This window comes from Cyphomyrmex costatus, unplaced genomic scaffold (assembly GCF_001594065.2).
Source record: "Cyphomyrmex costatus isolate MS0001 unplaced genomic scaffold, Ccosl1.0 scaffold639, whole genome shotgun sequence".
Lineage (NCBI taxonomy): Eukaryota > Metazoa > Arthropoda > Insecta > Hymenoptera > Formicidae > Cyphomyrmex > Cyphomyrmex costatus.
Window position 1 is genome coordinate 444885 of NW_017280199.1, and position 16716 is coordinate 461600.

Below are 16716 nucleotides of genomic sequence, written 5' to 3' on the forward strand. Positions count from 1 at the left end.
CGGATTCTGCGCGCCGTTTATACGGAATTATCCTCCATCTATCTCTTCACTCCTCTTTGTACCATTTAATTTGCATCCTATCTTTGGAAATTCGTTACATCGTAACCTGCTTCGGTTTTTGCGACTGTTTAGTGTTGTAGGAACATTGAGAATAAAGATAGGAGAACAGATCACTGTATGAATGAGATAATCGGACCCTATATCTGTAAGGTCCAGTATTCAATATGCTCTACACTTTGTGTTTGTAGATAAGACCCAATACAACCTAAGTATTTGTTCTCTTTTTCGTAAAAAAAAATATTTAAAAAGTGAAAGATAAAATAATTTAATGTTACTTTTATGAAATGTGTATGCAATATAGCGTAAAGGCTACTTTTTCTTAAAATCTTCATTACAATCATGTAAATATTTGAACATCTCATATTTTTGAAAAATATGTTTCGACATGTTTCCTCGTTTTTGAATCTTCGTCAGTTTATAATTTTAAACCCAGCAAAACGTTAAAAAAAATCATAAAGCTTAGATAGATCATACAGGATCCGGTTACCTTACTTGATATCGTAGAGTGCAATTAATTATTTTAGCACTGTTGTGCACGATTAGTACCCAATCATTTTTTAAGATATCCGTTCTTTATCATGATTGATGTATTAAAATTATATCAATATCGGCAACAGACTACTATTCTCATGTAAATTGTACCCTCTCCAAATTCTTTGGAGTAAAATTTCACTCTAAAGAATGAAAATTGAGCCAGTTTAAAAACTGAATGGCTCAATTTTCAATCCTGAAGAGTGAGATTTCACTCTTTAGAGTGAGCTTTCGTTCTAAACATTTTATATAGTTTATTTTATATGCGGCATTAGATTCGTTTATATCATATATCGCGATTTCGATTCATTTGCCCTATATCGTTCTTAAAATTCATTGGCAATTACAAAAGGCAATTACAAAAAAACGGATAAGTGGCCAAGTCGTCATTTTGCTCGTAAAAATTGTAGAAATATCTTGCAACTACTCATCCGCCCATATCATCCTTCTTCCTTCCTTTTCTCCAACCCGGGGTTATCATTCCAAAACACAATTCAGGAGTAGGTATCATTATGCTCATCTTATCGGCCATGTTGCACGCGCGTTTACAGGACATTAGGCTTTGTGCAGATCTAGAAATAACTACATATGTGCTGTAGAGATTATATCTCCGCAAGAAAAGCGACACAAATAAAAAATTATAAAGTTATGGAGAGACAAAAGAAAATTGTATATTGAACTTGATTAATTATAACAATATTAAGCATAAATTAGAGCTAATCACAAATTGCTTGTTTCATATTTAAATCTAAAAATAATTTAGATATTAATTTGTTAATAATGTTATGTTATAAAAGCTACCTCTATTTTAATTTGTATTATTTTTCTCATTTTCAATTCTTTTCTATTTGCTATTTGAATTCAATTATATCATTTTTTCCAATATATACACACATAAAACATAAAATTCAAAAAATTTTGAATATGTTACGTGTCTCACGAGAGTGTGATACAATTACGTGTCCACCTTCCTCGTTCGCGTCTCTTCTTTCTAGGTTACATAAGTACGTCAACTAGTGAAATAACAGAGAAAATGGACGATCCACGTTGAAGTCGGAAATGACTGGCTGCTAATTAGCGTCTGTTTTAATGGCTATACGTAAAACTTTAATTTTTAGTGTTGAGTAACGATCTAATTAATTCTATGATTGGACACTAAAACACTATGAGAAAAACAATTACGCGTATGGCAAAACTTTCTTATCGATCTACAAAATTAAGATTCTTATTTTGGAGAATTAATTTTCAGTTGTTGTGTTATCTATTTTCGAAAAAGTCATCGTAGTTACACAGGGAATCAGGAAACAATGCGGTCACGCGATAGGTCTACACGCCTACATATAAGACTCAGATGTCAAATACAGTTTTAGTTGCTCGAAACTGAAAGCTAACAATATAAATTAGGAACATTGCCCTTTAGACATTGAGATTATTTACGCTCTCAAATTATTCGCAACAAGATAATTCTATTTTATAGGATTCAAAGATATACACATCAGCATACGCTATAAATAAAAAAAGGTCATTGCACCGCAAGTTCGCTCCGAAGTAGAGATCTCTCAGAGAGAGGTATTTTCATTTATTCTTTTGAACAGGTTCGTGTCATCTACCAACCTATCTGGAACAGTTTGCGGTGCAAGATAACCGCGTTGCTCGAGACGCATATTGCATATCGATTCAACAAACCAAGGAAACCAGGATGGACTCGGCGACGGTGTCGCCCAGCGAGCAAAGTCGCTGTTCGCATGGTCCAGTCCGGACCAAGTCCGGTCGTGTCCCGCCGTCATGTCCGAGGATACCGGTATGTATTATATGTGTAGCATACATGCTCTTTATACGTTGCCTTTAAAGCAGGGCTCGCGGGACTTATTCGTGACTGCACGCGCTATCGCCGACCTGTCACGCGTCCGTACACGTTCTCGATGGATCTCGCTCGCGATCCGTCAAATCGATCGAAACCACTTTGCGAGAGGTCACGCGAGGATCATCACGCGCTTGCTGATTGCACCCTGACATTTCCCATCTCGCACTGGCTCGAAATTCCACCCGGGAAACGTAGGCGAACACCAACATAGGTTGTCAATCACTTGGCTAAAGTGATCGAGGTATAGTTTCTAAAGACGTAATAATTGACGGCTTTTTCTCTCTCGAACCGCTTCGTGCACGCGACATCGAAAACATGTGAAAGTTAGTTAACTGAACGCGCTGATGAAGTATGTATGCGATTTGAGGGAGTTGTGGAATTGTATCGCGAAGTCAATTTCCGCTGAGCGCGCAGAAGACTTTTTTCTCCTATTATTCTTCTTCACTTCGTGATATTGATCGTTTGAAATTAGTTATTGATTATTACTAGTATCACTTCCAGAAAAAACGATAATGCCTGATCTTATTCAGCAAATGTTAGCTATTTCTTTTTTTTCCTGCAATTAAGCATTATTAAAGTTCACGATTGCAATGGTTACTATTATTTTGCCACGAAAAGAGATTTGTTAGTAAAAATTGATTTTTTAATAATGTAAAATAATTTAACAATCTGAGAGTTCCTAACGTCTTATTGATTCCAACTCCCGACGTCACAACGGCATTATTGCGGCAGTAATTAAAACAGGATGGAGTATAAGAAATGGTTGTTGTTATTTATCCTAAACGTGTAATAAAAATTGTGGAAAATTTAACGTGAATTTGTCGATGTATATTATTTTACGATTTTCTTTCTTTTTCTCTCCTATTCTTTCCTTTCTTCGCCGTTTTTCAAGCTCTTTATTTTTTCCACTTTTAATTGCACTTTCCGGGCGCCACTCTCATCGCTATTCGATTTTCCGTTCCAAGAATTTCGCAATATTTCTTCAACGTAATCACAGTAAAATGTGCAAATAGTCGTTTACTTCAGAAAATTAAAAAAAGCCCTAAGCTAATGTTACATTACAACGTTAACAAAAATATAATTTATATAATAGTTTCTCAAATAACTGGATAAATAATGAGTATAAACAGAATAATTAATTAAAATTTGTTAACATTGTAGGTAAAATAAAGAATTTATTTATTAAAAGTACTATTTAATTTCTCAAGTACACAAAAGAATGCAAAGATAAATAATATTCTAATTCAATTGTAAATGTCATAGTGTAAATTGCAGTTAAAGTAATCGTTAATGTAATTAATAGATCAAGATAAAATATTGATTAAAACATATAATTTTAGTTATTAAAGTTTATTATTCTAACGGTAAATTATTTAAAATATTAGTAGATATCTATCTAATTAATCATAGGCTAGTAAGGTAAATGAAACTCTTTTCTAAAATATTACAAATAATCGACATTTTACGTGAGTTCTAACACCATATGTATTACTATAGATGGACAATGGCGAGACAAGACGACGTTTCTTGAAAAGACAAAGTGCAACTCTTTTGTTTCTGCGCGTTGAATCATTGATGGTCCAACTATACGTATCTGTATGATGTAAAGTTAGTATACCCTTGTATACGGCAGAGGTCTATAGTTTCTTTAGAGCTATAAAATGCGACATTTGCATCGTCGAGTATAGGGGATGCGATGGAAATAGATATCGAGTGATCTGGATTTAGATCTGCAACTATTGCTATACCGAGTGGGTTTCGATAAGGGTAGGGTTAGTTTACATGAAGAACTTGATAACCGGTTTAATAGAATTTTATCCTATATGCGATGAATGAAGCATCATAATCTATTTTTTTTAATAATTTTTACTTTTGTAAACACATCTTTTCTCGGACTATAAAAATTTTATTGGTTTATGTAAATTAAATCGGTTTATGTGAATAATTTAACTGAATTGTATAGAAAAAGAATTTTATAATATTAATAATTTTTTATTTTAATAGTTGATTAAAAAATCAATCAATGTCTAGCGAATAACAATATGAATTAAAAAAGATTTAATCTCGTGTAATTCACAAGAAAAATTTAATTTTATAAATCATATATAACGTAATAAAGAAAAATATATATATATGCAATAGGTGAGCGTGACGGTTTACGGAGTATATACTACTCACAGTTAATCGACCTAGAGGTAAGAGATGACGTGAGCATCATTATATCTCGGCCGTCAACTCGTTCCGTAATTCGTGTAAAACTATCACGACTTTCGCCAAGCCTCTCAATCACACTCCGCTCTAATCTCAGCATCTGTTGAATCGAATCAATCAGAGAACCAAGTTGACTTCCGAGCTCGCCCCGAATGAGCTCGGATCTCGTGACCGCAAACGAGTTTTCTCGGTTTAGCCCTGGGTTTCGATGTGGGCGAGGGAGAAATCAGACTGTTGAGAGATCGCACGTACGAGATCTTTGACGCCTGACAGCCACGCGAGTTCTCACCGCGAGCCGATTCCTATTTCTCTTGCACGGACTCGTTCACGCGAGATTGCGAATCAGGCGAGATTCCACGAAGGCGGACACGAGCGTACTGCAAAATCGCGAGGTTCCGTTCTTATCACGTAGGCGGTAACACGTTCCACGATGTAGAGCCGGTTTCACAAAGCCGTCAGTCTCTCATTGTCTTCCGTCCGATAGGTCGTTTGCTCTACGCTTGCTCTCTTGTCGATCGTTCGGAAGGCTCCAGTCGTCGTTTACCGATAGTGCCCGATAATGTCGTTTTGTCGATAGATCGTTCCATGTCATGTGACAAGTCATGGTCTTCTCTTGCGAGGGACGAGACCCCTTGGAACACACTAGTCTTTATCAGCGCGCCGGTCAGACATCCTTCATTCTTCCACTTGACGACTCACATGAATAACCAATATTTCATTGCTACATCAAATTATTTAAAAATCATGAATCGGTCGTAAAATAATATTGGCAACGTTTTCCTTTTTTGCTTATAGAGTGGAATTATCACGATTGCACAATCTAACACATCACTACATTTAAACAATGTTTATCTTTCTTGTTTAATCCATTTTGTTGGACCGCTGCTTGCAGATAGTGAAGATAGTGATGCCGAAGGTGGTTTGGGTAACGTGAACAAATTGGTGATGCGACCACCTGGCCACAGCGGTAAAGCTAAGAAGGGCCACATTTGCTTTGATGCGACCTTTGAAACCGGCAATCTCGGCAGGGTGGACTTGATCTCTGAATTCGAGTACGATCTCTTTATTAGACCTGACACTTGTGGTCCCAGATTACGCCTGTGGTTTAACTTCACCGTGGACAATGTGAAGGCGGACCAACGAGTGATTTTCAACATCGTAAACATCTCTAAAAGCGCTAATCTCTTTCGACAGGGAATGACGCCGTTAGTGAAGAGCAGTACTAGACCGAAATGGCAAAGGATTCCACGAGAGCAGGTAAGTGACGATTTTCAAAATAGTCTATTTCGAAAAGTCAATGAAATAACTATTTTCATTTAAAATAATTTTAAGTTTATACTAATTTATGAATTTTTAATTAAATGTATTATTGTATAACATATTTGTAGCTTCGAACGTTGAAGAATAATGCTTTAATCTTCTTCAATAAAAATTAATAAGTTTGTTAGAAAAGTAATTTTAGAAAAGTATTTTATCTCGATTATTTAATTCAACTATCCTAAATTTGCAGTTTCAATTTGCAAATAATGTATATCAATCTAGCAAATCTAATCAATTGTATCTATCGCATGATTGACGCAGACATTCAATTTATTAGAAGTATCTTCAGGTTAAATCTACAGAAACTGTGCCAGGGTTCTTCCAATATCCAATTATTCCATCAAGCAATAGTCTTTTAAATTAGAATTATCGGCATCGTGAGTCGTTTGATGATTATCACCATTGCCTACGTATAGCTGACAGCTAAATTTGGTCAATCGATATCGTTATAAAACGATATAACATATGTATCACCAAAATATGATTTTGACATAAATCGCTTTTTTATTGGCAACCAAAGAAGTCTCTCTTGATATTTACTTTATAATTCGCGTTATTAATTTGTTTATATTTTTATCAATTACATTAAAGTAATAGAAGCGCTGATTCGTTTCCTCCCGATGTTACAGGTATTCTATTACAGATCCGCGCAGCATCAAAATCACTATGTATTGAGCTTCGCTTTTGCGTTCGACCGCGAAGACGATATTTACCAATTCGCTCTAACGTATCCATACTCATACACGCGTTACATGGTGCATCTCGACAACTTGTGCAGCAGACTATTGTACACGAGGAGAGAGACGTTGGCTGAGTCGATCCAAAAGAGGAATGTAGAGCTCGTGACTATAACTTCCGACCTCGAAGACATGGAACGACCTAGAAAAGTGGTCGTCGTCCTCGCTAGAGTTCACCCCGGCGAGTCACCGTCCTCCTTCGTGTGTCAGGGTTTGATGGACTTCTTAGTAAGTGCGCATCCTATCGCTCAAGTTCTAAGGGAATACGTGATCTTCAAGATAGTGCCGATGCTGAACCCCGATGGTGCTTTTCTCGGTAATTACAGGTGAGAACGGGAAGAAATTAACGTAATTTAATAAACTGACAGCAAATTAAAACTCGAATTGGAAACTGAATAAATAATTTTGCAAGAAATCGTTTCCACTTCTGCGAAAGCTCTCTTCATCGTAAATAAGAAAATAATGTACAATTGTTTTACGCGTACAGATCTACCGTAATGGGATTAGATCTGAATCGATCTTGGAATTGCATCTCCGAATGGATTCACCCTACCTTGCTCGCGACTAGAGCGATGCTAAAGTCGCTCGATAAGAACGCGCAAACACCATTGGATTGCGTACTGGATTTACACGCTCACACCAATGCCACGGGCGTCTTCGTTTACGGAAATACATACGAAGATGTCTACAGGTAACTCTAATTCATTTCAAAGGATCTTAAATATTCCGTTAAGCGAAATTCGAAACGATCGGATTACATAAAGCGAAAGATCGAATAGGAATGTAACGTTAATCGCGCTTGTAACCTAATCTGACTCATGGCTGCCAGCCCCTCAGGTACGAGAGGCACATTGTCCTGCCGAAATTGCTAGCTCAGCACGCAGAGGACTATGAACTAGGCAACACCATGTACAATCAAGACCACAACAAAGCCGGAACTGCCCGTCGCTATCTGTGCTCTATCCTAAAGGAACATGTCAATTGCTACAGTATTGAGGTTTCTATGTATGGTTACAACAAAAAGGGAATACCGGGTATAATGCCGTACACGGAAGAAGGATGTATCCTTCACGATCATATTAATTATTATCACCGTAATAATATGAAATACACGCTAAAATTAAAACTGCTATGTAAATACTAAAATTAAAATTGTTGAAATCTTGTTAAGAATTTTAATATTGATTATCTGTGTGTCTTCGAATTTGAAATAGGTTTAGATTCAATGAAGAGAAAGTTGAATCCTTAACGGTCGAAGTCGAATCCAGATTACAGACTAGGTCGCAATCTGGCACGCGTTTTTCTAGAATATTACAAGCTCACTGGGCTTATCCCGTCGGGGCTTCCTGATCAGCCATCGAGCAGACGAGCGCGTCAATCCCGGCAGAGACATCGTCTTCCAAGGGAGCCCAGACCGAGAACAGTCCGAACTCCGGCAACCTTGCATCTTGCCAGCATCTACGAGTAATTATTTTAACTTTTTCACATATAGATGCATTGATCACTCGAAATGTCTCAAACTATTATCATAAAGCGTTTACATTTATTAATCCTCAACTATAGATATACATCTAAGTTCTAAAGCGTCATATTTCAATTACAAAATGTAAGTAAATTTTCGCGATTGGAAGACGAAGATTCAAAGTATTTTTTACCTACAATTTAGGACTTAATAAAATACCAATCGTACCAATCATTCAATCTTTACAAGACACAATATTCTTAGAATATTAAAAAGAGTAAATAACATTCAAATAATATTCTAGAAATTATATGTTCATAAGAATCATTCAAAAATTTCGTTTCGAATGCAAATGACTCGTTGCTGCGTAGTCGAGGGTTAAAGATAAAATTAAAAAGAAAGAATGTAATTAAAATTTTGATTTATCAATAATCCGCTCTTTCAAGTACGGACAAATTTTCCGCATGGGGACCAATTACTTTAAAAATATAAGATACGATTAACGGAGGTAGTTCGGGTAAACTAGAGTCTCCTAGGCAAAGATCCTCTTGCAAACGTAAAACGTTAGTTTAGAACTCATGGATGGAACGATGCATATTATTTACCGAGGTAAATTACACTCGGCTAATCTCGGGCCAAATCGTCAGGTACTTCCGGGAGAAACCTGAGCAGCTCCCGAGCGCTCGTTACCGATCGATGAGTAGTACGCGGATGGGACAGCAGCCCGGAACCGGAATCGCGAGTGAAACTGGAACGGGCGTCGGCGGCGGGTGCAAAAGCCCGAGCCACAGGTTCCGGAGCCCCGGGGCACCGCTCGACAGAGTGCAGACCCTGACGGGGCGACCCGCCGAGCCGCGGCTCACCATTATCGATTTCAATCAGCTGACGCGGGGCGGTTTGGAGCTCGCAGCCAACAAGAACAGACCGACGGTCCCATGCAAGAAGGTCGTCAAATCGCGCAGGTAGCGATCGTCTCGTTTCGGTTAAGGAGAGATCCTCGGCGATCCTCCACCATCTCCAAGGACGCGAAAATCAAATGTCACTGTATGGCATTATTATTTTCTCTATAAAAGACGGAAATTGCCTTCGTGACAATATTAAGCAATATTGGTTCACATGAATGTAGGTGGTCGAATAGATGAACCATCGCATCGATTCGCACTACTTCTGGTGACGGAAATAGAAAACTTGTCGACGAGAAAAGGAATGAACGCCGAGAATGCATTTCGGATGCTGCCTTTTAGCCAATTGTTAATATTAATGTTTGTTATTAAGAAACTTCCGCTTTCTTTTACACCGAATAACTCTGAATTCAATAATATTGATGATAAGTGCACAATTGTTCCTCATATTACATATATAATGCAATATTCATTCTTTCAAATATCAATATATTTCATCTTCTCTTACATCATTCTCGCTTCTTTTTCCGAAAAGGAAAATAATCTCTAATAAATCTTTATCTCACATTGCATGTTTCCAATTTCTAATATATTATATACTTGTTGCATTTCTTATAATTGTTTATAATATTGTTGTCAATATTACATGTATGATGTTATAACTATTACATTTAAAGATAAATATATAAGAAATAATGATAAAAGTATATATATTATAATTAATAAACATTAAATAAAATATATAAAGCATGCTGTTATGTTATTAATACCGTTTCCGAATTGCATCTAGAGCTTTGCGTAAGCTTTCTGAAATTTGTGTCACACACATAAAATTATGAAGATTATTATATAGATACATTACATTATACTAAAACCATAAAAACTTTTAATAGAATCTCATATCAATTGTGTTCAATTTTAAGATAAATAGAATAAAAAGGGGGAAAAACCATTGAAACATGTGTCTAATCAATAATTCTTTAATTGAGCCATATATATTTTACAACTTTGTTGGACCTCATTTAATACGGCAAGTTATAAAAGTTATAGGAAAGATATATCGATCGATACACGAAACTTTTTGATTTCTTGGGAGCACTCTGTATTTCTTGACCTCCGATAACCATACACCGAACACAATCACACGTGGTGATCGACCATACGCTCCGGATGCATTTCGGGAACGGTCGTGGCGCCTCCGCCGACAACCACGATCGACAGTGATTGCATTGCACGTACCTGAGAGAATGCGACAATTACGTTTCCTAAAACTCAACGAACCCGCGCTCGAGGCACGCGCGCATTGGATGGACAGAAGACGCAGGTACTACGCGATGGCCCGTTTAACACCTGGCTGGATACGGACCTAAGGATACTCGGAGACTGGGCGCGGGAGTGTCCGTGTCATTTAACGTATGACGACGACAACGGCGACGGAAGAGTCGGTATACTAATCGTGCTTGCGAATTCAACCACGAACAACGAACAAACGAATTTACCGTGTGCGTGTATACATGTGGGTGTACGCTTGTACGTGATGATAGTTGTGCGTGAGAGAGCGGGTCGGTGTCCCTGCGTGACTAAGGTGTGCGTGTGCGTTTCCGAATGTGTGTTTTTATATATATATATATATATATATAATATATATGCGTGTGTAAATGTGTGGGTGTATGTGTGCCGATATATTTGCGGTTATATATTATACGTGTACATGTCAATCAATCGGAACTGAAGAGGAACTAAAACGGAAAGAAATGAAACTATAGCGAAAGAAGGGAGCAGACAAGCGGCCAGTAGCTCTTCTACCCCTGGGCTCGAGACGGAACTGGCCCGTGGGCCGCTTCGACAGGCTCGCGAGACCCCCGTCGGTGATGATCCCCTCAACGTTCCTCCCCCGCCGTTTGCCGTGTAACCCTCTTCTCTGCCCAACCACCGTCGATGTCGCCACCGCTCCGCTTGCCCTGCATCCTCGCTTCTCGCCGCCCCCGTTCTCACCCTCCCCCGTCATGAGTGCGTTTTCCTCCCCTCCGTGCCGCTCCGTGCATCCCCCTCGAGCCGGGCCGGGCACTTCGGGGTTGGACGAGAGCAGGGCGGTGGTCGTTGAACCAGGTATATAACGACTGTGACGTCTGCGTCGTGCCGGTTGCGCAGCGGTGAAACCGCCCTTACACGGCCGTGTTCTCGCTCTGCACCCCCCCTCCTCCTCCTCCTCCCACCCCCCTTCCTCCCGGCCTCTCGTTCTTCCCTCGTTCAGTGCGCGGGGTTGCAACCCCCATGCACCCTATCGTTACAGCGCAGCTCTCGGACGGTTCCCCAGGAGAAGCGACTAACCTCCACGAACCCGGGCGGCACGGGCGGCAAGGGGAAGACAGAGGGGGTGCAGAAAGCTGAGGGGGATGGATCTGTGCAACGGAGTCGACGTGTACGCGCGCCAGTGGATTAATATCGCGCTGGATTCGCTAGGGCTGAAATGATTTAATTCCAGCTTTTAATCCAAGCTTTTATCTACGCTTCGATATTAGATTATACATTGTCGGCGCCTCTTTTCCGCGTAGTTTCTTTTATCCGCCGCCACGAAAATGTTGCCAAGAAACCGGCCGACTTGTGCTTCTCTCGCTCCTTCTTGCCAAAATTGGCCGTCTTATTGCCCCAGCGAGAGATCTTACTGTTGAAATTGTCGATTATTCTCATCACGTTTACGTTTTTAATTTTGTTTCGCATTAAAAAATAAAAATTTCATTTTGCTGCAGCTCCATTAATTGTCTAATGCAAACCGGACGCACCGTAAATCGCAATATTTTCATCTTGTCTTGTTCCTGGTCTAAAAGAAATATAATAATTTTCGCTTCAAATAAGACTTGAATTGAATGGCATATTGAGAAATTTTCAACATCATGCTATTAAACGCGAAGAATAAATTAATGGAGAGAGATCTACAAAAAATTAATTCTTCAGATTTAAAATTAAAGTACTCCGTTTTTTTTAAATAATCCCAATGAACGTTATTACATATTTGAATAAAAAGATTCATTGAAAAAAGTCTGAGTTTGAAATAAAATGTAATACGAGTTTTCTTTTTATCTTCCTATCGAAATATAACGATAAATAAATAAGGAAGAAAATATCTCTAGAAAATGAGAACGGTAAGAAAAACAAATATCCATCAAAAGAAGAAAAAAATTAATTCTTTGAACCGTTTTTCTCTTAATGGGTCTTTTCTTAGACCCAAGAACTTCAAGCTCCAACCATCAGCTTCATTACCCTCAGGACGATCATCTTATTTACTACAAGATACTGCTGTCTTCGTGTTTTAGCATGAAGTTATTAATAGAATGAATGGGATCATTCATGTTAATTAAATTCAATCTCATATAAGAATATTACAAATATTGCTGAATTATATTATTACTCTATTTTTGTGATGGATTTTTAAATTATTCTAATGTTTCAGTTCCTGAATTATATCATTTTAATGCTATGTTGGAACTTATCGGACACTTTTTTTCCTTAACTTATTTGGAGTTTATTATCTCTTGCGTTAAATCGAACAAAAAGTAAACAATCTGTCTTCTTTCAAGTCATATCTTCATATACAATTATACATATATATATGTATGTATATATGCATAGTATATATGTATATACGTATATATAAGATTATATATACATACATATATACACACATCTTTGTTATATATTATGTAATATGTTATATTCTTATATTATTTTATTATGCTATTCATTATATATTTTACATACCTATGTATTAAATATATACTGTACGTAATTTTTATCCTAGATATATATACATTATTACAGTGTTTACTAACGTATATACTACACAAAAAAATATTATACAATATTATATTTTTTCAAATAAATATATAAGATATTTATACATTTATTAATATATGTATATTTATCTGAAATAAGTAGATTTATATTTTTATAGTAATTGTGTTCAATTTAAACATCATGCTGCCATCTAGCATAATCTTGTGAAATCTTCCAAGAGTTTTCCATTAAATCTTTATAAAGGGACATAACGGTAATTCTAATTGGATTTTCAAACGTTAAACAATATTATACAATAATATTTTTATTGGCTATATCATTTTTATGCACCTTTCTAATACATTGAATTAAGTATATAAATAAAATAAGTGTAAATAATTAAGCGTCAAAATTAAAATAATTAAAATAATTTTTGTATTTTTTTAGTATTGTTATACGGTTGTTTTATTTGTGTAGAAAAAACTTCAATCGACCTTTTCAGTTTCAAATGCAACGAAAAATGATTCTCATGCGATATCCAAGAGCGAATCAAAATTTTTTCACACGCTATAGTTAAGTGAAATTTTACTTTAAATAATTTTTGTCAAAATACAATTTTTCCTTAATAATTTTGACAGTTTTTTAATCTTAAAGGATAGTGCTTCAAAATATTTATATATATCGTATCATACACATATAAAATTTTATAAACTTACACATATACAGCTTATTTGATGACTCATAGGTATTGCTCGTTACTCTCACGCGCTTGTCTGTGAGGCAGTTGTAAGAATTTTTTAAATATCTTTGTGTTCCATAATTTATTGAGGAAAGATTTATAACTTTTTATTATCATTCACACACCCCCTAACAGCATAAATGTCGACAATCGACCGTAAGTCGATTTTGTTAAGGCCCTTCAGAGGTTGACTGTAAGTCGACTTTATACCTTACCTTAGAACATACTGGAACGCTATCATTGCCTATACCGCTAAAGGCCGTTACACGTACGAAAATTTTAGTAGTAATCGTAAGGTCTTAAGCAAATCGACTAATCACAATCAAGATTACGATCTCACATTTTAATACGCTAAACTGTGATTGGCCGATTTGCTTACGACCTTACGATTCTACTAAAATTTTTGTACATACGTGTGATGGCCTTATTGGTCACGTTCAACAGACTCAACTGTTGCGGAGCGGATCCGTGAGCGCTCGCTGCTATTGGTATATTATTTTAGATCATCCAATAGCAGCGAGCGCTCACGGATCCGCTCCGGAGTCTGCTGAACGCGACCAATGTATTGGGCTGAAGCCGAGAGAGAAAGGTATAGTGAAACTAAAATTCGCAATGCGCATGCCCAATTTCGTCAGGTGGTTCCATCCATTGGTTGGGTAACCGGAATGCAGAATAATGGAATGGATTGACGAACGGAACTGAGCATGCGCATTACGAATTTTAGTTTCACTATACCTTTCTTTCTCGCACCTATATCCCCGTCAGCCTAAGCGTTAGCTGGTCCAGTCTTTTAGTCAAAGGGTCCAGTAGTATATATCACACTAATATCTCACGCAGGCAGTGATGCACGCAGTTGCTTTATCTGTTAATTTTCGTATCATAAATTCGTCGTGATTAAGTGTCTATAAGCATTCGACGTTGTTTGTCGTGCCAATTACGTTACTGGTGGACTACTATTTCTTAAATCAGATTGCGCAGCTTTCATATAAAAGAAATACGACTCTGGAGCGCTATATTGGATTAAAAAATGGTAAAGAACTCAATTTAAAAATTTTTTTATCGTTTTCAGTATAGATTCTACCATACAAGCACGTATTATTAATGTATAACTTTAATCCTGTAATAATAAATATTGCGAAGAATATTACAACGTTGACCCGCCATCAGAGGTCTATAGATATTCGCAAAAATTCTCACAAGTGCTTTGATATGCGTATATCGTGTATATATAGAATCTCGATTTAAACAGGCGTCTAAGGTAGGCTTCCACTACAATGCCTTACTCGATGAGTCCAGTTAGTGGAAGTTGGGACGAAACGCCATAATTACGTGATATTCTTCGCAACATATAATATTAGATTAATTTAAAGATTTTAACGAAATTATTGGCCTTATCTCTTTACATTATTTGTTTAATACATATTGAGCCTTATTGCAAACATTTTAATCCTGTAAGATCGGCGTCACATGGAGCGAAAGTTACGGAACAGTGAGACCAATCAGAAAACAATGCTATCATTACTCTGCTTTCCTTTCTGCAATTAATTGTGATTGGTTTCACTGTTTCGTTCCGCTGTTCCATTCCGCTCCATGTGACTCCAGGGGGTCTATTCTTGAAAAGAAATGTATATGAAAATTTAGGAAAATACTACATTATACGTTACGTATTGTCGTACTACAGTATTGTCGTAGTCTTTCGTATACGTTTCTTTTCAAGAATGGAGCCCCTGTGGGCCTATTCTGTAACTTAACGACAATTCGGTATCGTTATCGTTAACTGTCGATGCGCAGGTTTTATACCATGTAAAATATCTGCGCAACGACATCCCTAGCTAGTAAAATTGTCGTTAAAAAGTTACAGAATAGGTCTAGGCCTTATTCTGTAACTGTTTTTACACGCCTACCGACAGTTGTCGATGTCGTTGCGCAAATATTTTGTATGACAAAAAAGCTGCGCAACACTGCACCGATAACTATCGATAGACGTGTAAAAACAGTTACAGAATAGCAGCTTAAAAGATTTTCGAATCTGTGAACAATGACAAAAAAAGTATAATAGGCCTTCTACAATAACCTAAGTTTTAAGTTTAAGTCATAAGAAATTGACCACTCACAGTTGATTATTCTTCTCACATTCGATTGTGATTGATCAATTTCTTATGACTTAATACTTAAAACTTAGGTAATGACTCTCTATTGTAGAAAGCCTATAATATTTACGATACAAAAATTATATGATTTAGTTAGTAATGCAGACGACTTTAGGATCCCCTTAACGCGTTTTTATTCTGTAAAAAAGAATTATATGGGGCGAGTTTTTTAATTTATCGCGTGATCAATCGCATGATGTACAGATGCAACATGTACTTTGCGCATCGTGCGATTGATCACGCGATGAATTAAAAGAACTCGCCCGTTATCGATACAATAGGTCTGTTTTCCGTAGCTGAACTATAGTGTACACTTTTAGAACTTGTAGAAAGCGCGAAAGAAAGTTCTAGTTCAGTCTAGTGCAGGAACAGGAAACGGACCATTTGATTCGAGTATTCCGGAAGACAAGATTTCGACCAATCATAACACGACGCAGGCGTAACCGACGCAATTTTCGAATTATATCCCTATGTCATGGTTAGGTTAGGTTCGAACGCCCGTTACTAGCGTGAAGTTTGGCGTTGACAGTACTTGCAACTCTGTGATCGAAGGACGGAGTATTGCATGTGTGCCCGTGTGTGTGTGTGCGTGTGTGGAGTGTGTGGCGTGTGGAGTTCTCCTTCGGTTTAGTAGCTCGCCATGTTTTTTACTGAGTGGGGTGTGTAGAAGAGCCGGGGTGAAAATCATCTCTCGAGGCATGCAGGTACGTCGCGAGTCTAGGATTGTTCCTTTTTTTTTTCTTATCATCCTCGACGAAACGCGCGGGCATCCGATCGCGCGGACGAACTCGCGCGCGTCACGACGTGGCTCGCACGTCGTCGTCGATGACTCGCATTTCGTAACGTCGTCACGCACGGGCCTTCGCTCTCTCGCTGGGCAGAGCTATGACTCAGGCGAAATTCTATAGCGCAATCGGCAAGGTTATTCGCGTTGTACATACGTACACCACCCCGCCTCCCCCCCCC

The 16716-nt window shown here is 37.6% G+C and overlaps 3 protein-coding genes across 3 annotated transcripts in view; 2 read left to right on the forward strand and 1 right to left on the reverse strand.

Moving 5' to 3' along the window:
- LOC108779899 (ELAV-like protein 3) overlaps window positions 1–8073 on the reverse strand; it is a 43650-nt gene extending 35577 nt beyond the window's left edge. Inside the window, exon 1 of the mRNA XM_018547444.1 lies at window positions 8047–8073. The gene's annotated coding sequence lies outside the window, so the exon portion shown is untranslated. The remainder of the gene's footprint in view (window positions 1–8046) is intronic.
- LOC108779898 (cytosolic carboxypeptidase 6) lies at window positions 5269–9151 on the forward strand. Its single transcript, XM_018547439.1, has 7 exons — window positions 5269–5329; window positions 5559–5923; window positions 6616–7049; window positions 7211–7414; window positions 7561–7784; window positions 7992–8187; window positions 8833–9151. Exons 1-7 carry the CDS (start codon window positions 5269–5271, stop codon window positions 9149–9151), a joined length of 1803 nt encoding a protein of 600 aa, XP_018402941.1.
- Window positions 9152–16329: 7178 nt separating this feature from the next.
- Window positions 16330–16716, forward strand: part of LOC108779852 (uncharacterized) — a 5258-nt gene continuing 4871 nt past the window's right edge. Inside the window, exon 1 of the mRNA XM_018547369.1 lies at window positions 16330–16454. The gene's annotated coding sequence lies outside the window, so the exon portion shown is untranslated. The remainder of the gene's footprint in view (window positions 16455–16716) is intronic.

Excerpts from the sequence above, each read along its gene's own strand:
- LOC108779898 (XM_018547439.1), top strand. The coding sequence starts at position 5,269 with ATGGTCTTCTCTTGCGAGGGACGAGACCCCTTGGAACACACTAGTCTT. Across the intron at positions 7,050-7,210 it reads GCTTTTCTCGGTAATTACAG|ATCTACCGTAATGGGATTAG; the intron begins GTGAGAACGGGA and ends TTACGCGTACAG. Across the intron at positions 8,188-8,832 it reads CATCTTGCCAGCATCTACGA|GTACTTCCGGGAGAAACCTG; the intron begins GTAATTATTTTA and ends CCAAATCGTCAG.